Genomic DNA, 26,443 nt, shown 5'->3' on the forward strand with positions numbered 1-26,443 from the left:
CCTGTTTCTAACTACTGAAGTACCAGACAATGAGCTCAGAAATAAAATTACATTCTGAAGCATTATGCAACTGCTTCTAGTTCTTTTATGTGAATAATTGATAACAATGAGTCAGATCTTCCCTTCCCATTCAAAGTCAACAACAGGAGGGATATAAGCTTTGATACTTAAGGTATTTGTGGCATTTACTTTTCTGAATTCTTTTTTTATGGAGAGTTAGAAATGAAAGGGTTTTTTCAGATGGTCTTTTTCCCAGAGTTGGTATTTCCCCTAAGTATGCGTCTGTATTTTGAGGCTTTGAACTTCAGAGGAGAGAGTCTGCAACTACAGTAGGCAAGTTTTGGTTCGGTAGAATAGTAGACCAGTTTCAATTTGCATAGGTTTATACACACGGGTCTACAGCCAAGTAGAATTTAAGAGCACAAATACATTTCTATGTATTGTCCCCTTTTTAGACATTATAGGTATTAGAGAAAGTTAAAGAGTGGATCCACACTGTGTATGTGGTAATTGGTTTTGCCAGCTGATTTCACAGTAGTCAGCTTAGTCAAATGCAGTGCAAAATGCGGTTGTCGTGGTTTAACCCCAGCCGGCAACTAAGCACCACACAGCCGCTCACTCACTCACCCCCGGTGGGATGGGGGAGAGAATAGGAAGAGTAAAAGTGAGAAAACTCATGGGTTGAGATAAAGACAGTTTAATGGGTAAAGCAAAAGCCGCACGTGCAAGCAAAGCAAAGCAAGGAATTCATTCACTACTTCCCATCGGCAGGCAGGTGTTCAGCCATCCTCAGGAAAGCAGGGCTCCATCACACGTAACGGTTACTTGGGAAGACAAACGCCATCACTCCAAACGTCCCCCCCCCTTCCTTCTTCTTCCCCCAGCTTATATACTGAGCATGATGTCATATGGTATGGAATAGCCCTTTGGCCAGTCTGGGTCAGCTGTCCTGGCTGTGCCCCCTCCCAGCTTCTTATGCACCTGGCTGAGCACGAGAAGCTGGAAAGTCCTTGACTAATGTAAACTCTGCTCAGCAAGAACCAAAACATCGGTGTGTTATCAACATCATTCTCATCCTAAATCCAAAACACAGCACTCTACCAGTTACTAAGAAGAAAACTAACTCTATCCCAGCTGAAACCAGGACAGTGGTTCATTGAGACTTCTCAGCCAGCACATATATTCACAAAGCATAGTATTGATTCCCCCTTTAACACTTGTGGCATCAAAAGCAGACCTCTAATTACAAGTTTGATAAAGCAATTGCGAATCCAGTGTCAAAAGCTTTTTAATGGAAGCATTTTTCTAAATAACATGCTATTAACTTGAACTCCGCAAAGTTATGCTATAAGCAAATGTCTTAATGGAATTAGTAGATGTTTTTATAAGACATTTTCAGAATAAAACTCTCAGATGTTGTTTTTTCTTGCAAATGAAAAAATATACATCTGCGTAGGTTTATTGCTGTAGGCAGGCTTATGTTTTCTAGCATTCTTTTATGTTACTGTGATTTTGTAATTTTTCTTAAAGATACATGGTCAAATTATTATATTTGACATTTTAAGTGAAGTCGGATTGCTCTCTTGAAGATAAGTTTCTTTCTTTCCTGAAGGAAAGCAATCAAGGTAGAGAAAAAGTAAATTAGTAGAAAAAAAGCAGAAGTAAAGCAATGGGTATCCATCACAGATGTAGGTTGCGCTGCTGGGGTCTATGCTACAAAAGTTTAACCTGCTTTGAAAATTATTTGTATTGGTGTAGAGTCCCAAGACAATCATCAAATCTCTGATTTTAGCAAACTGAGATGAAGGCTATGGCTTGTTTAATTCTCTAACACGAGGCATGGTGCAGCTGTTGGCTAGAGGTGGCAAAGTGTGCCAAAGAGAGTATAATGAGAAGGTCTATGTACTTTGCCTTTTAGCCCAGACTTATGTCCCTGCACTACTCTTCTTAACACTTCATAAACATCAGATGAAGAGCTACCAACTTGTTCTACAGTGTAGTGTGTGTGTGAGAAACCCCTTTTCCAATTAGGAGCAAACCTTGCTTCTGCTGAATCAATGATACAAGTTTCATTAAAAAATGATTATCAACACAGATAAGAGCAGGAATTAAACTTATTTCAACAATTTCCTCATTCATCTTTGAAATACAGCTCTAAAGAGAAATGAGAGGTCTGTTTAATGCAGAACAGCATCAAGTGAAATTTAGGATTAAGCACAGTACATATCTTGCACAGTGCAATTAAAATTGTACTCAGAATTCAAAATGGATATGAAGTATGTCTCTGAGCTGAAATATGGTGGAAAATGTTGTCACAGCAATCATCTACTATTAGAAATGGAGTATGCAGAATGGGTAAAGACCCATCTGTGACCTGCCTGCACATTACTGTATTGCTCCTGTTTTTTGCCTTATGACCTTAGGATCATTGCATCTCTCAGTACCTTCCTTGCATGAAAGCATAATCATCTTTTTTCCCTAAACGCATTCCCCCAGACTGTTGTTAGGAGGTCCAATGGACTGCTTTTCCTGCCAAGGAGGTCTAAACATAAAACTCCAGATCTGCATTCTTGTGTTCCTAGGATATTTTTCATTTCTGCTTAGGTGTGATTTCCGTAGAACTGATGCAAAATATTTTTGAGAAGGGTTTTTTTCTGTTTCATTTGGTTTTTCATTACACAGAAATGATGGGGCTCTAATGTGGAGATTTTTAAGTAAAAGGAGATTGCTCAAGCACCTGAGATCTCTCCAGCTGATATACTTTTGTGTCAGTCTGGATGAAAAACATGAATCAGGATGAATAACTGTCATACAAAAGCTTGTGAAACCAAAGATGTGGAATGGAAGATAAAATACCTAAGTACAGAATGTATCTGTAATAGAGCGGGCTTATGGCCATGAATTTAAGGTGATAAAGAACATAGGCATTAATGTTACTTTGTTTGTAACTAGTTGTAACTAGTGTTACATGGTGGTCTAGGAAGATGAGCAGTCCTGGTAAAGGACTTTTAATAGCTTATTTTTCCTAGTTATACCAAGTTGTATTGGATCTTGTTGGGGCAGAGTCAGTTTTCTCCACAGCAGCCCATATGGTACTATGTTTCAGATATGTGACCAGAACAGTGTTGATAACCTGTGTTTTAGCTACTGCTGAATTGTGCTTGCATAGTGTCAAGGCCTTCTCTGTTTCTCACACTGCCCCCTCAAGGAAGGAGGCTGATGGTGGACAAGAGGCTGCAAGGGGACACAGCTGGGACAGCTGATCCCAACTGACCAAAATGATATCCCATGTCATATAATGTCATGCTCAGCAATAAAGCTGGGGTGGGGGGAGTTTTTCCAAAGTAGCTGTTGCTTGGAGAGTAGCTGGGCATCGGTGTGCAGGTCTAAGGTGATGGGTAATTGCCTGTGCATCACTTGGTTGTGTTTTTTTCTTTTTTTTCCCCTTTATTTATTAAATTAGTTTTATCTCAAGTGACAAGTTTTTCTCACATTTGTTCTTCCAATTCTCTCCCCTGTCCCAATGGGAAGGAGGGAGCGAGTGGCTGAGTAGGGGTTAGCTGCTTGCTAGGGTCAATACTCCAACCTTTTAATAATGTACTAGTTCCCAGGAGTAATTCTAATAGCTTTGGAAGTGTTCTTTATGGTAACAGATATCTGAAGCATTATCCCTGCAAGACCTGTATCATGGTGAAGCTGACCACAAGATCTCTGATGAGATAAGTTACTCTCTGCATATGTAGGCGTGTTCTGGTAGAAGGGATTTATGCTCCAGAGAAATATCCAAATGTGGAGCTGTTGCAGAGCTGCTGGTCCCACAGTTGCTGTGCTGATCCATTGGTCCCTGAAAAACAACACATAACTGACACCTGTAGCAGTGGAACTGATGGATGAAGTGTGGGGCAACCCAGGTAGAAAACAGTTGAAGGAAAGTAGAAAAACATCTTTACTTCGTCACTTCCATTAACTCGTATCATTTCAGGTATGGCATGTAGCAGCAGCAGATACACTTGTCAGAGGAATTTGTGATATCTGCAGATGTAGATATATAGGACATTTCAAATACATAGGAAACTTATCATCAAAACAGGTGAAGGTCCCCTGAAGATCTCAGAAATCAGCTTGCCAGCTATAAGATCAAATAGATGAAAAGCATTAACCAAATAAATTCCATCACTTGGTTTCTTCATGCACGATTAGGCTGCAATGTAAAGTCTTTTAATTCACATGGCAGATCTCTATCGTGGGCCAGCAGTAATGTGGAAAAAAACATTCCTGCCTGTCACTGGCTTACAGGCAGTTTGCTAACTTATGCAGGGTTCTGATAAATTGCAGTCTGAAGTTTTATTCTTGACTTCGTTTACAGATGCAATATGATGATTTGCTTACAGAGCAAAGAAAAGGGTGTAGAATTTACATATTTATTCTGAAAGTTATCATTATTAAGCTGTGGCCACTCTAGTAGAGGTGTTCCTTCTAGACTCAGATTTGCCACTGAACCTCTTGGTACCTCTTCAGTAGAATGAGAATAGTAGTATTTTCTTACATCCAACAGTACAACTTTTTAAGATTGTAAATGTTACAGTAAAAGGTGGCAAAATGCAAACAGGGGGGAAAGCAAATTTGCAGGTTTTAGTTAATGACTTTTTTTCCTTTGCTCAAAAAACAGATGACAGGCTACTTCACCTGTATCCACATCATCCAATGCTCTTCTTTATGCCTACTGTATAGATAACATGGTGTAGCCAGTACACAGTGAGCTTTCTCAAGTACAAGCATGTTCACTGTAGTTCCAGCAGCAAATTTCTGGCAAGCTTTACTCGTTGTGTCCAAGCCTGTGTTTTCTAAGGCTAATATCTTAGATAAATATGGGTGGATTTTCCTAGGAATAGCAAATGCATGGCCTAGCCAAAAATACTCATTGTGTCAGTATTCCAGTTCTTACCCTAAAGCTTTTAAAAAATATTGAAAATTATATCATCAACTTCAGATAGCCGTATATTCAGAACCCCTGAAAATGTTTCATTAGTGAAACTTAATAAATAAACCTGCAGCTTAAGTTAAGTTAATAAGAAGCATTCATTCCAATAAGAATTCATTCCAATATGAAGCATTCATACCAAGAGTTATGATTTGTGTAAAGTAATAATGGGAGTGACACTAACTTCCTTTGCAATCTGAGGCCTTGTTCCCAAATTAGGATTAATTTTGGACTCCAAAAACATTAACAAAACCTTAAACTATGCTCATTATCCATATAGTTGCACAAGAACAATTAGTGTAAGGACTTATTTTCCAAGTCTTATCTTAAATACACTTGTGTCAGGTTGAAATATTTTATTTTTGTAATTAACAAGGGTAAATTAAGGTGATATAAAACATTGTTAAAATGGTACAAGAAGCTAGCTGCAAAGATTTTAGCTTGTTTGTTTAAATACACTTACATTTACGTCTTCCCAGTTAAATCAGTGCAATTTTTAAGTAAAATAGTTGTTGATGAAGCAACATATCTGCTGACAACATCTAGAAACATATCTAGTGATTTTGTGAAGTTTCCTTTTGACTTACATACTTCTTTCCAGTCTCCTTTTATGAAGACATATGGATGTTTTCAGGTTTGGGTGTTTGTTTGATTGCTTTGGGGGTTTTGTATTTTCAATTAGAAATCTGTGTAGTGCATTGACTATGAAAATGACAAGATGACCTTTGTGTCAAAACTGATTTTTTTTGCAAGGATCTAAAAGTCTCTTGCATGCAGATGGAAAGAGATGGAAAGAGAAAGGGAGTGTGCCTCTGAGGCACCTGCTGAGGTTATTTTCTAGTCAGCTGGGACCTGTAAGTATCCAGACAGCATTTCTTTGGTATGGGGCAGCATCATTTTGCAGAGTTAAATTTGAATGTAGCATTATTAAGACTTTAGAGGACAGTGCATTGGCTGCAGCATGGGAATATGAACTGTCAGGGACATTATTTCCTCTGCAGCTTCCATGTTCAGGGTCTTGCTATTATTTCCATAGGTGTTTTTTTCGCTCTCCAGGTGTTACTTTCCCCCACTAACCTTGGGGACTCAGCAACTCACAGGTGCTCCTCTGAGACACAGGTTGGTATAGACAAGGGAATCGTGAAGGCTGTATGTCCCATATTTTCCTGTGTCCCCTCCCTCTGCTTTTCCCTATGTCCAGCATCTGACTGCTCTGTCTTTGGGATTCGAATCGCATTGATATGAAAGCATAACATGCCCAGCGTTTAGTGCTTCAAACATGTTTCATTAATTCCTGTATGATATGACTGCTCTTTATAACCATGACAGTAACTGAGGCAAGGGAGAAACAGTCCTCCATGGTTGTCCACCATACCATGTGACACAGAATGAGAAATAGCAAACAAAATGAGCAAATAATATATTTAGCCAAGTATACAGTTTTATGTATTAAAAATAAAAATAATTATTTACTGATGTCGTAATACATTTTAACCCAAGATAAAGTAAGTAAAGTTATCGAGATGCTGCAGAATCTAAGTTCTAGGATTATGTTCTGTTCACTGAGACTGTTGCAGACTGGGAAAAGACAATTTAATTATTGTGTTGAACCAGTAATTCTAAGTGTAAAAAATTAGCTAGATTAACCACTTTTATAAGGTTACAAGAATTTTTTCATGTAAAAATACATGTCTGATTTTGTCCATCTTCTTCCCTCATTAAGTTGTACACTGCAGTAATTCTCCTTACTATTTTGTTAGCCATGTTCCAAAAAGATTTGAAATTGGGCTTCTGTTTGTCCTTTTTTTTCTGTATGTCATGAGTGAAGTGATAAAACTGTCTAGTCTCACAGGTTAAAAATGAAAAAAAAGTATAGACAGATACTCAGTTCTTTCCAAGTGTGTATGCTACTTTATTTTTCAGGCGGCACACAAAAAGGGATCAACAACCCTCATACGCATAAAATGATTGCCAGAATTGCTTGGAGCACATCTTCCTTGTTCTATGACTTTCCATCCCTGCTACAGCCTCTCAACCAGCTTGAATTAGGTTAAAAAAAGATCTTTTTTCCTTATGTGGCAGGGGAGCCTTGAAGCCTAAGCAACCTCATATTCTTCAGTTTCAAAAGCAAATGAAATAGTCCTTTTGATTAGGTATATCTAGGTAGCGATATACTGTTCCAAAGTAATACTAGCCTTGATATTGCTGCTGAACAGATTTAATTCCAGTGCACGGGAGCTAAGCTGTACTGTTTTTGCTTGTGATTTGCTTTCATGAATGAGAACAGGAATTGGATTACGCACCTTAAGAAGGTTACTGTACAGTTAATGTGAAAGGCTGTATGAAAAAAAAAAAAAAGTCAGATGAAAGTTTTGCTTTTTGCTGGCTTTTGAACTATTTTATTTCTTCTCACCAACGCCTTTTTCCCTCCAGAAAAGAGACTAAATTAAAATTTTGCCTTGGGTTAAACCATGTTAAGACATCAATAAATAATTCTTTTTGTTTTTAATATATAAAACTATATACTTGGCTAAATATATTATTTGCTGGTTTTGTTTGCTGTTTCTCATTCTATGTCAAATTTCATTGGCTCCATCAGACCTTCTATTCACTGTTTGTTTTGCCTTTGGTAAAAAATACAGACAAAAGGCATATTTGTTTTATACATTCAGATTCATTTGCCCACTCACAAAAACAAAACTGTAAAATGGTAATTAATATTGTAGAAGCGCAGTCCTTTGCTGAGCTCATGTCGGAACTTCACACTTGTGACAAATTAGCTGCTTACTGCTAACAGCTAACAAATGTAGAGAGAGTAGCAAGGCAGCATCGCTGTTACCCACACTGTTAAGCTTAAGATGTGCATGTCTGAGATGTGAAGTGTCCCATGTGTTTGTTTTAATGCTGTCACCTTTGATTTTATTTGTGAGAAACAGATGAGTTATCTTCAAGTTATTCTTTAAGTAACTTCCCATAATCATGCAAAAAGTCATTAGCCTTGGGGACCTTGACTCAAGACATCTTCCAGTCCTGTGCTGTAACCACATTATGACACTGTATTTGATGTTTAGAAACAGGATCCTGTCTGTGATGTAACACCTAAGTCTTTGGCATTTTTCCTGATATCTCACATTGGAGATTTGTATAACTTGTTTTTATATTTATTCTGTCATCTCTTTCTCCGCTGTTAATATCCAAATATCTCTCCTTTGTGAAATAACTTTTTTCTTATTATTTTTCAGCTGTAGTAGACTGTGTTTTAAAGGCTAAAGATTGAGATTTTCCTTGCCCATGGTTTTAATTCTTTTACATCTCCTTTTTCATATGTTCTTTTACATCTCCTTTTTCATATGTTCCTAGAAGAACATTCCAACCCAGTGCCAGTTTGGAAACTATTTTTCATCCTCCGGATTATTAGAAACCATTTGTATGTGAGCAGCTCTAAAAAATTATTTCTTCTGCACTACATAAGACATTACTCTTGGATGCAATAAAATGCATTGCTGATGAAATGCATTTCTGATGATTACTGTTCAAATATATATTTTCTCCAGCAGTTATTACATTGTGGTGTCTCAGATATCACTTTTTCCTGTTTACGAATATATACCAGTGTAAGAGAGATCTTTGAAAACATTTGAAAATTTAATTAAAGAAGAGTTTTGCAAAAAACAAATGACAACTTGGATATTTTCCTAGAGTTATCAATGGCTACCTAAAATTCCATTCTTCCTCTCTGAATAGAGGTTTGAAAATTATTTTAACATTTAAAGTTCCGTTAGTCCTATAATTTTCAATGTCCAACAACAACATAATTTAGTTCATGTTACATGTTCAATCCCTGGGATTCTACTCTAATTCATAATAAAGACTAAGTAATTTTTTTCGTAATATTAATGTATTGCCTTTATGCATGGGGAATATGCTTATGTAATTATGCTGAGAATGGAAGTTGACAGCTATCAAAAATACGCTGTTCAAGCACAGCCTATTAAAATGTATATAACCTTGTGTAAACTTTTAAACTATCTATTCTAACCTTTTTACAATTAAATAATATCCACTCTTACAGTATGTGCAGCATGGAATTTGCAAAGGATGTGAAGTTTTCTTCTTTTCTGTAGACATTTCTCTGGATTAAAAAAAAAAAACAACAATCCCAAACAAACAAAGCACACTTCCCCAAAGCTCCCACTGTTTTCTTCATTTGTTTACAAACCAGTTCCTGTGCTGAGTATCTCTTAGAAAACCTTGGTAAATTACTGGTATGCCTAGAGACATTTGTGATGGGCTTGCATTGAAATACTCTGAAACTCTTTTTTCCTTAAGTTCCCATTCTGAAAAGACTCATTGGTGACAGGTTGAAGTGGGTTGGACTATAATGTTAGTGTCATGAAAAGACAGAGGGCTTTAAATCCTCCAGTCCCCTGAGCTTTTTGTGTTCTAAAATACTTGAGGAACTCCAGAAGAATAAAATACGAGAAAGAAATGCATGGTCAGAGTGTCTGTGGAATTCAAAGAATAGCTGTCAGAGATGGAGGCTCTGAAATGCAGAGGCAATTTACATGGCAGGGGCTTTTCAAATTACCAGCAGCTGTCTTCACTAACTCTGAATATTTCCTTACTCTAAACGTTCAGAGGCGAGCTCAATTAACTTTTATCTTAAAGGTGTTCCTGGTGCCTTATACCTTCTTCCTCTTCTGAAAAGCAAATTAAGAGTGGTTATTGAAAGATAAATGTCTTATGTTTAAATTATGTTGGTGGGATGGGGAGTGATAGTTAATCACAGAACATGCACCTTTTCTCTTTCCATCATTGCCTGCAATACCGAGCCATTTGTCTCAGAAAATAACTGTTACTGAAAAAAGTTACTTTGTGTAACAGATTAGCGCATAGCTCTTAAATTTCTCTTATCTTATACTTAGAGAGCCATCAAAAGACTGTACCTCTAGCATCCGGGTGCTCAAGTACTATTCATGCATGCAGCAGAAAAAAGTAACATACGCCTTTTCATAGAATTGTATTTCTTCAACAGTTTCTTTCAAGTTCTCCATATAATAGCGAGGGCATCACAAGGCAAAAAAAATTATCTTTACTAAGGTCTTCCTGAGTAGGTCTTTGTCACCTTACTGACTTGTTGTTAATGACAGACTGACAAATTTCTTCCTTATAAAAAGATAAGAAAATTGATCCTAATTGCCTGCATATTTTCTTTGTTCTTTGTGTTCTGTCTCTCTGATATACAAAAATGAAAATAAATGCATTTCTGAAAAAGTTGTGCTTATTTGCCTGGAATGGAAGAATTAGATAAAGCAGTTAAAGCCAGGCAGAATCATAAAAGATGGTTTTATGGTGGAAAATGCTGGCCAACTTTATAAGCATCTAAGTACAACTTTTTTGGAAGATAATGCCTGCGACATCTTATTTCTTTTACCTGGTGGCCTTTTGAGCCTAAATCTGTCTTTGAATAGCAATTTTTCATGTCTCTCCTTATGAGACAAACAAACAACAACAACAAAACTTTTTTTCTTTCCATTTCTTTTCTTTCTGTTACACTCCAGGTAGGAGATGTTTGTACATGGGCAGAATGTCTCATAACCAAGCTTTCTTTCATGTTCTATTCTGTGATACTACATCACACTGACATTAACACAAAGGACAAGTGCAAAACCTTTTAGCTGAGTGTCTCTTCAAAGTGCCATTTAATAGCCTGGGAACTTACTTCCCTTCAACATAAGCTGGCAAAGGATCCAGTGAAATGAAGCATTGACCCTTAAAGTTTATCAAGATAGGCCTTTGTAGAAGGGCAGTCATGCTTTGTTCTAGGACTGCATCAACTTTTTAAACAAGTTGTATGTGATGCAGGCATCCCACAAAGACAGGAGATTGTTGTGTTTTGACATATATATACATTCACAAAAAAATGCTAACTTGAAAGTACCTCTTGTTTCACCTCTTGTTACTGGTTATGCTGCCTCCATAAATTGGTTGTAATCTGATGTTTTCAGGATTTCATGCTCAGTAGAAGTTTTCATAGCTTTAAAGCAGACTTAATCAATTTCAGGCATCAGTTTCATCATATTTGTTTATCAAGTTAGTTAAGAAATTAGTGTAATGACTAATCAGAAGTCTTTTCTAATTTTAACTGCAGAATTCAGTCTTCTCCAAACTGTAGACCTCAAGCAAACATCTAGGACAGAGAAAATAAAAAGCAGTGTGGAAAGAACATAATTTTTTATATGCAGATTTTTTAGAAAGTCTTCCTTTTCACAGCATAATTTAAATATTACTTAAAGGACCCATAAAAGATAACATATTAAAACAAATTGAGTTGTATATATGATTGATTCTCACAGTGGGAAACTGATTGCAAGAAGTACAATTTTATACATATGACCTTGAAATGAATAAAACAACTTTTAATTTTATCATTTCCATTATAAATGTAGAATACAATTAACAATAATATTGGCAGAGAAGCAAGGGTCTAACATAAAAATTTGCTTACAAAATAAATTTATACCATTACTGGACTTAAAATATGATAAAAAGAAGGATTTTCCAATACATGAGGACTAGTGAAATATTCAGCAAAGTTAATTTAACTCACATGTTGTAAAACTGTCCAAAGATTTAGTTATCTCTGGAATCTGCTTTTTTCTATGAGAAATTTACATGAAATTTCTTACTGTGCTTTAATTCAATAAATATGTGTCATGATACTTCCATACCAGTCCTTTGAAGCCTTAGCTACTTTTTGCTGAAGTTACATCTGTCACTGCAGCTACTTCCACTTCAGCTGGAATTTAGGGTACAGTTTCATGTTGCTGTTAATCCCATGTTACTGTGCGTTACTGCTGGGAGGTGCAGTCACAGTGTGAACCCCCCACAGCCACCACACATCCCCTCTGTTTCCCCTCTACAAACATTACATGGCCCTGGGGTGACGAGGGTGTGTTTGGTAATCTGGTGGAAATCTAATGCTTTTGACAGTGCTCGGTGGATGTAGCTAACAAAGTAGCAGGTGTCCATATCCTCTGCTGGGAACCACAGGGAAACTTGAACTGTTTCATCTATTCTTCTTCAGGCAGCCTCCTTCCTCCAGGCGTGGTTTCTGTCAGTCCCCTTTCTCTTCTGAAAAGCCTTCCTCCCATCAGGGCTTTCTAAACTTGGTACCCAGGAGGAGTTTCATGCCAATGCATCCTCCCTCTGGGAAGCTGCGCCTCAACCACATGCATTTCACCAGGAAGGCCGTGGTTTATTAATAAATTATATGCACTGAGGTGATGTATGCGGGTATGTTACACCTGCATTTCTAGAGTATATTCATCCGTGCTTTGGTGTGTGAGTGATAATGCCTCTAAAATTATATGTGGCACCTAACAAAATCATAATGAGAAGAAGTTTGGGAATCATGTGTCTTGTAAATAATCCTTAAGACAGGCATTTTTCTATAAAAATACATTTTAAAAACACACTACTTCAAACAAACACAGAGCTAGAACACTATTTGAAAATACTTGAAAATGAAGAAGGTTCTTTTTAAAACTTGTTTTCATCTCTGATTGCTGAATTATTTACTTCAGACTTTTCAAAATAATTCTGTAATAGGATAAGACTTTGGTTTATCAATTAGAGTGAGGCTTTCATCAAATGAAGAAAATTAGGCTTGAAAATTAGGCTTCATAGGAAAAATAAACTTCAAATTCAGTCTTGAAAAATCCTCTGATCAAGTTTGGCAACCAAATAATGAATTGTAAACAGATTAATAGGAAATGAGTTGAGATATACATATAATTGTGAAACCTTGATCCAGCTTTAGGATTTATCAGCATCCAACTTGTCACTTTGATTTTGTGAATAAAGACTACACTTTTCTCATAGATTATATATATCTTACTGATCTGATAAACTGAATGATCTCCTTTCAAATTCTAACAGGTTAGCATTGATCAGTTATATTGCTTATTTTTTTGTTTCCCCTCTTTTTTCCCTAGTCCTATTTGTTGTTGTTCTTGTTTTATATTAATCCATTCCAAACAACTTATCTTAGTGCTTCTCATCTAAGTGTCTCAAAAGGTTAAGGGAAAAAAGTTGCACTAATAACAAGGAAATAAGGAGTGACTCTACCCAAACAAGCTGTACCAAGAGAAAGCAACTGTGATTCTTGCCTGTAATATGGGCATCAACCTCAGTTCAAAAACACCAGTGTTCTCCAGATGTCTATGTAAGCAGTCTGTCAACCACCACCAGCAGAAGAGTGCCTGTGTACACAACTGACCTCACTTAGCCTTCTCTGAAGTGCTTGCCATGTTGTTATCTATTTTTTGCCTTGACTTTTTAAACTTCATTCTTTGTGGCTACCCAAGCCTTACATTATCTTTCTATCTCTGTCTCATCAACTCCCCATCTCTTTTCCTGTCTGGTCTGAAACTCCATATCTCCTCTCCACAACAGCTCTCTAACGTTCCCTGTCTGCGTCTTGTTGCTTGTGTCGCATTTCTGCAATGGAGTTGCTTAACTGCATAAGGATGATGGCAAAACTTCCTGGTAGAAAACACGCTGTGAAACCTATATTGCAGGCAAAAATCATGAAAAGCAGGGACAGCTTTCCTACCACAGTGGCCATATGGTTGACCACTGTCACCTCATAGAAAGCATGGATCAGGACTAGGCAAGGCATCCCACTGTGGCTTTGCACAGTGGGGAAGGGGATGAGCAACCACTGGAGGTTTTGTGTTTTCCTTCAGCAGCTTCTTAAGATTATACCCTTGCAGGCCAGCTCTGCTTCCAGGCACAGGGTATACCTCTGGTGTGGAGGGTACTTCAGCTGTTTTTTCTGCTCTCAGAAAGGCAGCAGGCTTGGCCCAAGGCATGACCATGATGTGCCTAAACAAAAGCTTTGAGCATACCTGGCATATAGCCAGTCTTGGGCTGGCCTCTAAACAGCAGTGTGGGCATTGGTGCAATCTCATCTCACTCATGGAAAAGTGTGGTACATGCTGTGCCTACTGGAGGTTGTATGGAGATCTACATACTAGCAACATGAGTGGTTAAGGCAGAATGCAGGACAAAAATTCTGCCTATAATGTGAGATTTGGTTCAAAATCAAGAACTGGTATCCAAGACTTCTTTCTGGTGCTGTGGATTATGTATCATCGTTGTATGTCTTTGTTGTTACAAACCGTGCGTGTTTCCAGCAGCTAGAAAGCCTACCATGAAGAGTTTAATATGATTGTAATAATGATGTTAAAATGTGTTCAGAGGAATATTGTAACATGGGTATAAATTACTATGGGGGATTAAGTAGTGCAAGACCTTGTGGATAGTTGTGCTTTTAGCACCTGAGGATGGGCAAAGTCAAAGCCTTTAATCCCAACAGTCTGTGCTTACTTGGAAAAATGTTTGTCTGACTGCAGGCATGGAACCCGTTGTGCTGGAGAAGTAGCAGCCACGGCAAACAACTCACACTGCACAGTAGGAATCGCCTTTAATGCCAAGATTGGAGGTATGTGAAACAATCTCCCACCAAAAACAAAAGTAACCAAAGAGCCATTTGTGCTAAATGGTACATTTAGACCTTTCTCAACAAGAGAAGGAGATTTGTATGGATAACAAACCTAGCTGTGTTAACAAGTAAATCTCAGTTGTACAGTGGTCGTTAAGTACCAGTACTGAAGGAGTTTGTCTGCAGTGACACTTCTCCAGTGCTCCCTGGAACACTGCCTCTCAGTACACACAGAAAAATAGAAAGCAAGACCTTTGATGAAAACACAAAACCCAGAATTAGGATATTTGGGTTTTCTTACAGGTTCAGAGCTCGAAGTGATGAACTTTGAGAAACCAGAAGTAAATGTACACATCAGGAATATTGCCTTGCATATTAACCCCAAACAAAACACTGTCAAAACATAAAACATTTTTGTGTTGTTTGGCTGTGGTTGAAGAGAATCTTCTTTTGATCCCTCTGTGTGCCTGAAATATGGATTCAATTGCCCTTTTTTATTCATTCAGCCAAGAGGTTCTGAGTGACTTCTATGAATTCTTAGTCAATGGCTGGTCAATTAAGACCTTTGGCTTAATTTGTGGGGATAACTATCAAGGTGCCATCTACATGTCTCCTAGGCTGTAGCCTGCCTGTGCCAGATTTTAATGTTTCAAGTGAAGTTTTATCCTGTACTTTTCATGAAATCATGGGATTGGTGATATTGGCTTTCAGTAGAAAGACCTATAGCTCAAACTCATTAATTGTTGATTTTCTGTCCCAAAATAGAGCCCATCTGTGAAAACAGAAACATGTTTACCTATGTATACACCAGAGGACAGTTCAAAAATGTGACCAGGCAGAGTTGAGGTCATGTTTCCACAATTAATAGTACTGTATCTGTTCTCTACTGGATCAGTACAAGTTTGGTCCAAATCAAATGTGAGCACAGCTGCATTTCAAATTAGCCAAAGCACACAACGTCGTCCTAATGTCAGCTTTCTGTTTTCCTGCTGGCTTCAAGAGGATGGACAATATCTGATCCAGCATAAGGTTAAAGTGATGCAGAAAACCAATTTCCCCTCAGGTGGAGAGCCTGCCTGCACAAAGTTACCCTGTCAGAGTGGTTTAGAAAACCTGAACTGGCTAAGTGAGTGAGTTTGTGGCACATGAACAGGCTGTCTCATGTGGATGTGGCATTTGGTCGTGTACCAGCAGCTATGAAATCAGATTTATTGCGTTGTCAAACCAGAGTCAGAGGAGAGTTAGTGCACTGATAGAGATAAAAGATGGCTTCTGGAGAGGTTTCATTTGTGAGTTGGATAGTCACACAACCTGCAACAGCTTGGGCATGTCCTTGAAAAGTTCTCCATTAGTAACAGTGGCTTCTTAATAGTTTATTATTTATTAAACATTAGGAATGTGCCATAATAATGTTTTAGAAACCCTCCAGGCATATTAGCTGAATCACTGCCTTTTCTAAATGTAGTGTAAAAACTGACTCAGGTGGGCATAGTAAGAACACAGTTAATGTAAACAGTAAAGACTGGATATGTGTGCCTTTTCATAATATATTTATTTATTTGTTTGTTTTGTATGAAGAATACAATAGCCTTCAAGATTCACTGGTCTAAGTGAAATAAAAATTTTATCCACTCCATTTGTCACCACAATTCTGTAGAGCCGTCACCAACACTGTTCTTAAAAGAAAGCTGGAAAGTATAACAGTGTGTAAATCTCACTTGAGGTAATGTACCACCTTTTAAAAGCATTGGCATTTGAAAATAAGACTTCAGGAGGCTCAGCAGATAATCTGCAGAAAGTCAGAGGCAAAAGGGAATTCCAGGGTATCAAGAAGGGAGGTTAAGCTTCCCCTTCCACTAGGTGTATATATTTAAGCTTTGTTGCTGCTGATCTCTTGTTGGCATGCCTCCCTCCCTTCCTTCCTTCAGAAAAGCCATAAGCTACACATGTGAACATGCAGTGGTTGTGTTCCCTCTCCACAGGACAGATAGAGTGTAAAAATGTTGAATCATATTATGCTGAACTAGTGTTCAGCTTGCTTGTTTCCCAGGGATTTAAAGACCCCCCTTGGGCCTTCTTGGAGAAAAAAACTAGTCTCAAGCTAAAGCAATTACATTGTCCTTACACAGAGGAGCACCTGCCAACAGTGATGTTGAATTTGCTCCACCAAGATAAGTATTCTTTATTTCAAACCAAAAGGCATCTGTGGACACGTAAGGTATAGCAAGGAGATAAAGCAAAGGGGAAAAGAAATCCTTTCTATCAATTTTCCATCAGATACTGGCAGCTGAACGAATCCAATTAATGATCTTTGTGATGGAAAGTCATTAACAAGATATCTACCAGTAATGCTCACTTTTTTTTCTAAATGCGTTTGTACTCCTTGTCTCATTTCCACACATTTAAGAAGCTCTCACCACAAATAGGACAAAAATCAGACCCTTAGAAATTCTGAGCCTTCTTTTACAATGGTGTAAGTGGGGATGTGATCTGTAGATAAGAAAATTTGAGTAACATTGCCATCTGGTCCTTTGGTTCTTTTACAGGTTGTGGGATGTTTCTTATAAAAAATTATGCACTATGCCTGCAGTTTGTGCTTAGCTAAGCTACAGGTCCTTTCACTGAAAGGCAAACCAGTGCACCAAAGGGGTAGATCTTTTTTTTTTTAATGTGATTCTCTGGAGTAGTCACACGTAGCAAATTACCACCTACAGAGCTTGTGAGACTTTTTATAGGAAGGGATGGTTAGCCTGTTGGTATTGTTGCAGACTGATTGTGGAAGTTGCAAAGCATCTGTGGGGATTTGGGTGCTTAGTTACTTGGCTGGGCTCGAGTCCTGATGGGAAAACAGTTACAGTGAATTATGGCACAACAGATGTAGATTGTCTTCAGCTGACGAGGAATTAGTTCAGCTGTTTCTTTAAGTCAGATGCTGATTAAAAACAAACGTTTTAAAAGAAAACTTACTGTTAGCTCAGTTTTGCATGTTTCCTGTGATTCATTGAAAGTTTGTTCTGACTAAAATGCCACTTACATTTTGGCAATTACTGCAAATACTGGAAAAAGTTTGCAGAGCTCTAAAGTCATAGGTGGAACAGTCTGCAAATGCGGTCTGTTAATTGCCTTCTGGACAGCTTTTGTTGCGCTATCACCACATGCCAAATGCAGTTTGGAGGTTTTGTGATCGGCAGAATTAACTACTCCAGACATTTGGGGAAAAGAGAGAGAGAGGGAGAGAGAGGGAGGAAGGAGAGAGAGGGAGAAAGGACTTATTTTTGGTTTAAATAGACAATGAGACATCTGTTGTTCAAAGTCACTCTTGAAGCATGTCTGTCAGTTGTTGGCCGGAGAGAGCAACACCTAAGTCACAGCCTTGTACGTATTGCTTTAGATTTGACCATTTCACCATTAGCAAAAAAACCTTGTGTGAATTACTTCAGGTGCCAATGGCAGACTTTGGAGTTATTGTTCACCGGGTGCATGTTATATTATTTAGGCTTGCTATGCAGTAACAGAAGCATAAAGGGAAGCTTTATTTTCCTTCTTTCAAAAGCAATGTACCTTTTATTGTCTTTATTTAGAGCTAAATATATTTTAATGTGCTTGAAAGAAATTGATAACACAACTTCCACCCATCATCAATTTTCTGAGATTATGCTGGGGAAGAAAAATAAAACCTGAGAATCCCAGAGTTGGTTTAATGACTTTTTTTATAAAGTAAAGTTCATAGTGAGATCACTGTTTGTAAAAGTTTATTATCTCACAAAACATGGGCAGCTTTTGTGTGAACTTAGAAATATGATCACTTTTCATTTTTGAGTCAATTAGAGTAAGGAAAAAAAAAAGACCCTTTATCAACAAAGCAGCCCCTATGCCTTTTGTTAATTGGAAGTTAAGGTCTTGGTAGACACTCAAGTTACTTCAGTCTGAGCTCATGAACAAAATGAAATGTGCCTGTAATTAAAAATATGTAAATTTGGCTTATAAATAGCAGTGGCCTTTTAAAAGGGAAAGAGCGTCAAATTTCTTAATTGTGGAAGTAATCATTACTTTGTACTATCATATAGTTACATGCTAATTATTATTTAATGTTTAACATCCCTTTGATCAGATGTCACGCTAGCTGTATGTAGGTCCTTTTTCCTGTTTAGGTTAAAACTGGCATCAGCAATTTTCTCAGTCAGAATTAACTTCAGTCCAAGTCTTACAGTTAGTCAAAAGAATAACTTTAAAATTTTCTCAGTTTCCAGATTTAAGCCTACCTTATTCAGTCTGGTGATCTTAAAACATCATGATGCCATTCACTTTAGAAGGGCTGGCACGTTGGCTTGTCCAAACCCACATGAATGGATTCTTTTAACACAAGAATTTCAGATTATACCTTAAACAACCTTCTTCTGCTCAGAGGATGATGTTCACAATATTGTAGTTTCAGGCTGAATAATGTTATATATAGGATATTTGTTAGTACCTTCCTGTAATCGCCTTGCTACTGTGTATGGCAATCGTTCTGTGCACATGAGCTTTCTCCCAAGTTTCTTCTTTGCAGCCTCATACAATGAAGGAATAATCCCATGTTTATCTCTCAGAAGAGATCCTTTTATTACATTTGTCAACATACTTAGGACTGTGAATGATTCAAATTAGGAGCTGCAGTTTAACTGCAGCATAAAAGGGGAAACAAAATCATATATTATCTTCAAGTGAGACACACAAACATGTCAAGGTTCAAGTCTTTTTTTAAGTTTACTTTAGCATAAAAGTTTGTTGTTGAAGTTCGAAGGCTGTATAGTAGATAAATGACTTGTATTATTATTATTATTGATGATAATTTTTAAAACTTGAAGAAAGACCAAAATATTCCTTCCTTTTTTGTATTTTTTCATCTAGAGGCTTTTTTCCATTTGAAAAACACATATCCGAACAGGTTTCGTTTTTTTTTAACAACAGTAGAAATCCTTATGATGATTCAGTCCAATGTCCTACACAACAATTTTCTCTGGGGGGAAAAAAAAAGCAGCATTTTGACTTGGTTGGTCACATTCATTGTATCTTTCATTCTGAAGGTGTACGGATGCTGGACGGAGATGTGACAGACATGGTAGAAGCAAAGTCTCTAAGCCTTAATCCCCAGCACATCCACATCTACAGTGCCAGCTGGGGGCCTGATGACGACGGTAAAACTGTGGATGGACCTGCTTCCCTAGCTCGTCAGGCTTTTGAGAATGGCATCAGAATGGTAGGTTGGCATCAAAGTGCATCTCCTAGATCTGCTCTCGTGTGCAAGTGTAAGGGTACGTGTGCCCAGTATGTGCAAGTGCACAGCAAGGGGAAGAGGAAAGAATTCTGAAGGAAAGAGGAAAAGCTTCCTTTGCATAAAACTAAAAATGCATTTTCCTTCTATAGTGACCTGATGGTCAGTCCTTCCTGAAGTATCAGCTCTGTTCATTTTCAGTTAGAATACATCATCCTCAGCGTCCTTTAAAACTGCGCTGAGGTAATGAGGTAATTCTGCAAGAAAAAATAAGACTGAAAAATGCTACTTTGCAGAGCAGTGCCAAGTCATCAAATCTGAATTGCAATGAAATTTTAAAGCAAAAGCCTTGACTGTTTTTCCTTCTTCCTTCCTTTCTTTAGTTGGTTTGTTTTACTTGATTTCTTAATGGAAGTTTGATGATTTTAATAGGGAGTTGGGGGCTAAAAAAAATCTACGTCCATGTTTCTTTTAGCATTTATGTCTGGTTTCAGAGACACCCTATTTATAACTTACGTATACATTTCTCTACAAGTCTGTGCTGTTACATTTTCTCTCTGATATAGCCCAGAGATCTTCAATAATACAACATAAAAAATCCCAAACACCCCTATATATAAAAGTCTAAGACCTTTTCAATTTTCTTCAATAATTTCCTGTCAAACAAGTAAGACCACAGAAGGAAATGAGTAGTTAGAGGAACTTTTGATGTCAGAGGCCAGTTTTTAGTTCTTCCTTTTACCCTCCTGCCTGTTAGATAGATTAGGGAATTCCTCATTTTCCAGCACTCACACCTCTTTCAGTTATATAGCACTGGTGGAAAGGATTTTACAGCTTTGCACTTGAAGGTCTGAGCATTATTTTGAATGCAGCAGGAGATTTGCTAGTTCAGTGGTAGGTGGCTCTAGGATCAGAAAAGAGGGGTGATTAGCACAAAGCATTTGTTTAAAGGACTGAAACTGTTGGACCAAAGTGGAACTGGAACGTAGTTACTGGAACATGGTAACACTGTGCAGCAAGATTGGAAAGTGCAGCTATTATTGACGTCAATAAGCGTTTTAACCAGGTATGCCAAGACTGATTTTAGCAAACTATAGCTAACACTCAGCCTGGAAGATTCGTGCCACGTGTAGGAGACAGTGTCTGCCACTGAGAGACTGTATTAATTCAAAGTATACCATAAAAAGCAGTCATAACAGAAAACAGGGACAATGGGTGCAGAGTGGTAATAGACAAAGTTATGAGAGCACCTGGTCGAGCTGACAGTCTGTATGCACAGTGCAGTGTTTCAGGTGATTTACAGTATACTTGACTGTAAGTTGTAAAAAGAATCATAGAATCATTAAGATTGGAAGGGACCTCTGAGATCATTGAGTCCAACCGTTAACCTAACTGCCAGGTCCACCTCTAAACCACGTCCCTAAGAACCACATCCACACATTTTTTGAATACTTCCAGGGACTGTGATTGCACCACTTATAAATATATCATAAATAAATAAATGAACACATTGTAAATAAAAACATCATAAAATTGATACCCAGTATCACCATACACATCGCCTAGCAGCACAAGCCTAGGAGGTGTGAATTCACATCTAACCACAGCTGCATCTCTGGCTTATTTCAGTTTCCTCGAGAAAGTTGCATAAATTTCTTACTCTCACCCTTGTCCTCCCTGCCCCAAATGTGGATAGTAATACATGCTCAACTACCCAGCAGGTAAGTTATGAAGAGCAGTTACTGAAATACTGAACTAATGACAGGGACTTTGTGCTTCCTATGCTACGTGATGTTAAAGACTTGTCTCTCAAACTCAGTTTGGTGAATGCTTTACTAACCATGCAGCCACAGACCGCTGCCTTCCTTTCACTTGGCCATATGATTACCATTCGGTGTGGAGCTGCAGATACATGCTTTTGCTTGTACATTATGTTACACGTGAAGCCTAGCATAACAAAATACTCAAGCATGTACTTCATATTATCCTGTGAGGAATTCCAGGAGCTTAGCAGTTAAACACATTTAGGGACACTGGTAGATTCTGACCGAGAGAGCTCTACTGTATTTAGTAATCATTATTAAAATAGTTGTTGAAGTGCTCTTAGAACAGTATAACAAGTATGTAGAAGGCCAAATGCATCTCCATAAGTGCTTCCCATGCATCATCACTCCTTCTTTCAAATGGATTGTCAGCGCTCCCCATCACCCAGCTAGAGTTTACTACTGTTTGACACTGACCACAAAGAAGAAAAACAATAAATTGGTGAAGGGGACCCTAATGGAACTGCAGGAGGCAGGGGAACATATATATGTGTTAGTTTAAATGTCGCATTTCATGTAGGTAAGACAATCATGAAAAACTCAGCCCAAATTTCTGTACCAGGAGATCTCAGCCATTTCCTCATTGAAATCTCAAACTGGGGATAAATCCAGTATAAATCAAAAATGTGGTATAATTTGCCAAGAGCGTGGATCTTACCTACAAGCATTACTGTTCCACTGTTACTATTATAGCTGTAATATGAGAGGATACCCTGCAGAACCCAGATGAATTTCATTTTACCAGCACATTGTTCTATATTGTCAGTAAGTACCAGTATATAGTGAAAACATAGTATTTAATTTTAAAATTCTGAGGTGGTCTTTTTTCTGATAACAATGCAGAAAAAGAGTTTGGTATATTATTTTGAGAAATAGTAGAAGTCATATTTGGTGCAAGTCAAATTATTATTTTTACAATTTAGCTTCTATTTCATTTTATTAACTTTTTGTTCGGCCCAAAGTTGCCCATGCAGAGTTGAATAGATCTAAATATTTCCATATATTTGGAAATTTTGTCTAGCTCTGACTATGAAAGCTGTTTCATTTCTACTAAGGAAATAAAAGTTCTCTTTAAAACTTATAGAAGATCATACTGGTAAGAAATGCAAAATGTTATGGTTAAATCTCTAATTTTCATTCTTTAAAATGTAATATAGACTGAAAGATTGTAAATGTATGTCTCAATTACCACCTTCCTTAATAAGCTTAGTTTCCAGACCAAAAGTTACTCTAAGATTAACCTGCTATTTTTCTTTTTAATAAACCATGCCTTTCCATGTTCAGATAAAGGTACTTTTTCTATATTTCCTTACACTGCCATAAGATGTGTCATTTTAAAAGATGAGGGAAATGGGAGAAGAAAAGACAAATTATCTCTGTGCCAAAATATTCCTAAAATCAGATCAATGTCCAAGGTAATGACTAGATACTCAGCCAAACATAGATTTCTCCAAGCAATCACAGTAATTGTGCAAATAATAATAGGCAGACAAAAATGCTTATTATGGCGTGTACAGATCTTGGCTTTCCTTTTTTAGAAATATTGAACTGAACAACAACAGTATTACATCTAGTATAGCATCTGTGACATAAATTTAAGTAACTGGTACATGAAAATTTGGCAAGATCTACTTTCAGATCTACACAAAGGTTCAAGATTGATATTCTTCATTTATTGTGCATATGCACACAGAACTGAATATGATTTTTTTAAAATGGGACAGCAAAGGGAAAGGTCAAGATTTTTTAAAAGCATCTGAAAAGGAAATTATGCTCAGCTTGTTTAATTAGGAAAAACAAAGGTGGTGCTGAATAATAACTTGATTAGAGTATAATTAAACTGAATTATTACTTTTATTTATCATATTCATGAAGTAAAAATGAAATGGATGCAAGAGCCACAGTTTCTTATTCAGTTTGCTGAGAGACTGGAATCCATGAAAAAAATGCCTGGTGTATCTTTAGTGCATATTATTCCAGTTAACAGCTCATGCAGCGTGTTTTAGAACTATTATTATTTTTAAATCTGCTGAGCTAATATGATTACTCCTTCCAAATCCTGCAGAAAATAACAAAGATAAATGACTGTACAGTTTTTCCATAGAGTCCCACAGAGACAGCACATGCCATGAATTGAAATAGACAAATCTATTTAAAGAAAGGATACTGAGTAATAACTGAGTTTGTGAAATGACAACCTAACCCACAAGTTAAATATGTTTTAAAAATTCTAGCCAGCATCAAGGTAAAGGAAGAGGAAACCAATTTTTAAACCTGTCTCAAGTATCATGATTTTCTGTCATCTTTAGGGTATTTTGTTTAATTCTATTAAATTTGCATACTTGAATTCAAAGAGAAACCTTGGAGACTTTGCTAGCAAACAATTTCTATGCAAATATAAAAGCTCCCTTTATATCCTGCTTCCAGTTGACAAGGTCCTTTTCTTGGAAATAGTGTAGTCATAAGGGTGGAAAATTCTAGAGGCTTGTGTTTTAAATACCAGTGTATTAGAAGTTATAGACCTAATAATCACAAAAATAATTCCATTATAATCACACAGAACCTTCCTGAAAAAAAATCAGATGAAGGGCAGTATATCCAAAAGTAACATATTCAAGAAATATTAGGTATGCAATGTCACAATTCACCCTGTGTTCAAGAACAAACAGACTTAGCATTGTAAAACATGATTGTAGCCAAATCATGTAATAAGACTGTGCAGAGTCTGAGACAAAAGGGAGAACACAAAAGCCTTTCCTTGATTCAGAAAGATAAAACCAAAGTACTATTAGATTTTAAGATGACTGTCTGTATCTCACAGTCTATAAGCACAATGCTATAAGCAGTTGAGAGACTTAGGCTCACTGATTCATGGCTGTGTGATACAGCATTCAGACTCGTTCATTTCTGTTCATACAAATAAGCCTGTTATTCTGGGATCAGTCTCAACAACACTTGGAGAGTAATGCTTTTCAGATAGTCTGACTTGTTCTTTCACTGCTGTTTGGCAAAGACCTAATAGTCAAGTTTCTGGATATATGACCCCTGTTGATATTTTACGTTGCAGGGTTTCAAAGAGCTGGTTATCTCACCTCTCCAAACATCTCACCAACTGCATGCTTTATGTTGTTTGTTCTGCAGTACCCATAAGGTAGTCCAAATCAGCAACAGGGTAGGTCATCCTTAATACAACCTAAGAAGCAGGGAAATCTACATGGAAAATTCTGGCTTTCTGCCTGTGTTGGCGCAGGGGCCTTCATCTTATTGCCATGACACCGTTCTGTTTAGCAAGCTGGACACAAGCCAAAAGGTTTGATGGACATTAATGATCAGATGCTGTGTGGCTGAACCTCTTGTGAGAACTTGGCTTGGTGCCTTACCTCCCATCATCACTGCCCCTTCTCATCTCTCTCGCTTCACCAACTTTGGCTGCAGAGTGTGTGTTCAAAGTGTTTGCTGGGAGCAGAAGGCTCTCTTACAATCACTAAACAAGCCTCCTACCCACATGCAAGAGAGGAAAGGCAAGGGAAGAAAAGGGAAGGGAAGAAAAGGGAAGAGAAGAAAAGGGAAAGGGGAAAAGAAAGAAAAGGATTTCACTTATTATTATTGTTACTACTACTACTACTACTACTACTACTACTACTACTACTACTACTACTACTACTACTACTACTGTATGCTTCTACTTCAAAAGTAGAAGAGATTGTTCATAATTTGCAAGTGTCCAGGCAAAGGTTTGCTGCCTATGTTACACCACCAATGTTTCTCTTAAATTTATTTGTCCTGTCATCACTTCTCTGCATCATTCTGAGTAGGATGTGTTGACTACACAAAGAGGAGTTATTCTGTTCTGCTTTGCCAGAGAATTGCACTATAAAAATCAAAGACAAAAGTTACTGCAAGAAGACTTCCAGTCAAATGTGTCAAAATAGCTTCCAAAATGGCTGTCATTTTATACATTGAAATACTGTGATGCACAGAGGTTAAGACCAGATTTTTTAAACTGTGTATTCTGTTTGTCCACCTTGTACAGCTGCCATTTGAGACTGAGTAACTCATATCTATGTGTATGCATATCTCAGATTATATATAGATACGTTTTGCATGCACAAGACCTCCTGCACATTTCTAATTAGTTGGCCAAAAACTACTTGTTGAAGATCAATCAGAAGAATTAGTGCTCTGCTTGGTGAAGATCTCAGAAGACATGACTTCCCATATGCTGATGTAACCTAATGTTAGGTCCTGGCATTTATCTTTTATATGATTTGCATAGAAATGGTGTATCAGTTTAGCATCTATGATGTAATATCTAAACATGTGATGTTATAGTTACTTCAACATACCGAGTTAAAGTTTGGGTGGCTTTCTACTACACGTGGGTGCTGACTATGTACCAGAACTGGAAAAGTCATATGGCATTTTAACATTGCAATTATTCCTTCTGACATCATGAGACATAGCATCATTGACTTGAAATAACATTCATAGTTCTAACATCAGAAAAGGTGATTATCATCTAGTCCTGGCGTTCATCATAAGCCAATCAGCAAAATTTCATCCAATTATTACTACATCAATATCCCTGTTTTCTTGATTCATCTATTATTTTCTGTTTTCTGTACATCTTTTGGGAAGAGCCAGTCTTGACTGAAACCTGTTATGTCCGTGGCTGTGCAAGCCACTAACAACCTTCACTATTAAAAATATATAGCTTGTTACTCATCTCAATTGCTTAGTTTCCTTTCCACTGTAAAATGCCTCTTCTGCTGTATTTATGGTGCATCTATGGTGTTAGAAATCTCCACATGTAAGTAATTACAGATTTTGGCCAAGTGATCTCTTGGATAAATTAAATTGGAACATAGGGACATAAG

The 26,443-nt window shown here is 37.4% G+C and overlaps 1 protein-coding gene across 2 annotated transcripts in view; it reads left to right on the plus strand.

Moving 5' to 3' along the window:
• Positions 1-26,443, plus strand: part of PCSK5 (proprotein convertase subtilisin/kexin type 5) — a 253,671-nt gene that overhangs the window by 86,120 nt on the left and 141,108 nt on the right. For both annotated transcript variants that reach the window (XM_087741708.1, XM_087741709.1), the window contains exons 6-7: positions 14,401-14,489; positions 19,556-19,728. In XM_087741708.1, coding sequence (XP_087597834.1) covers positions 14,401-14,489; positions 19,556-19,728 — 262 coding nt within the window. The remainder of the gene's footprint in view (positions 1-14,400; positions 14,490-19,555; positions 19,729-26,443) is intronic.

Source organism: Nipponia nippon, unplaced genomic scaffold (genome assembly GCF_047370975.1).
Source record: "Nipponia nippon isolate SJK-2023a ecotype South Korea unplaced genomic scaffold, ASM4737097v1 scaffold_8, whole genome shotgun sequence".
Taxonomy (NCBI): Eukaryota; Metazoa; Chordata; class Aves; order Pelecaniformes; family Threskiornithidae; genus Nipponia; species Nipponia nippon.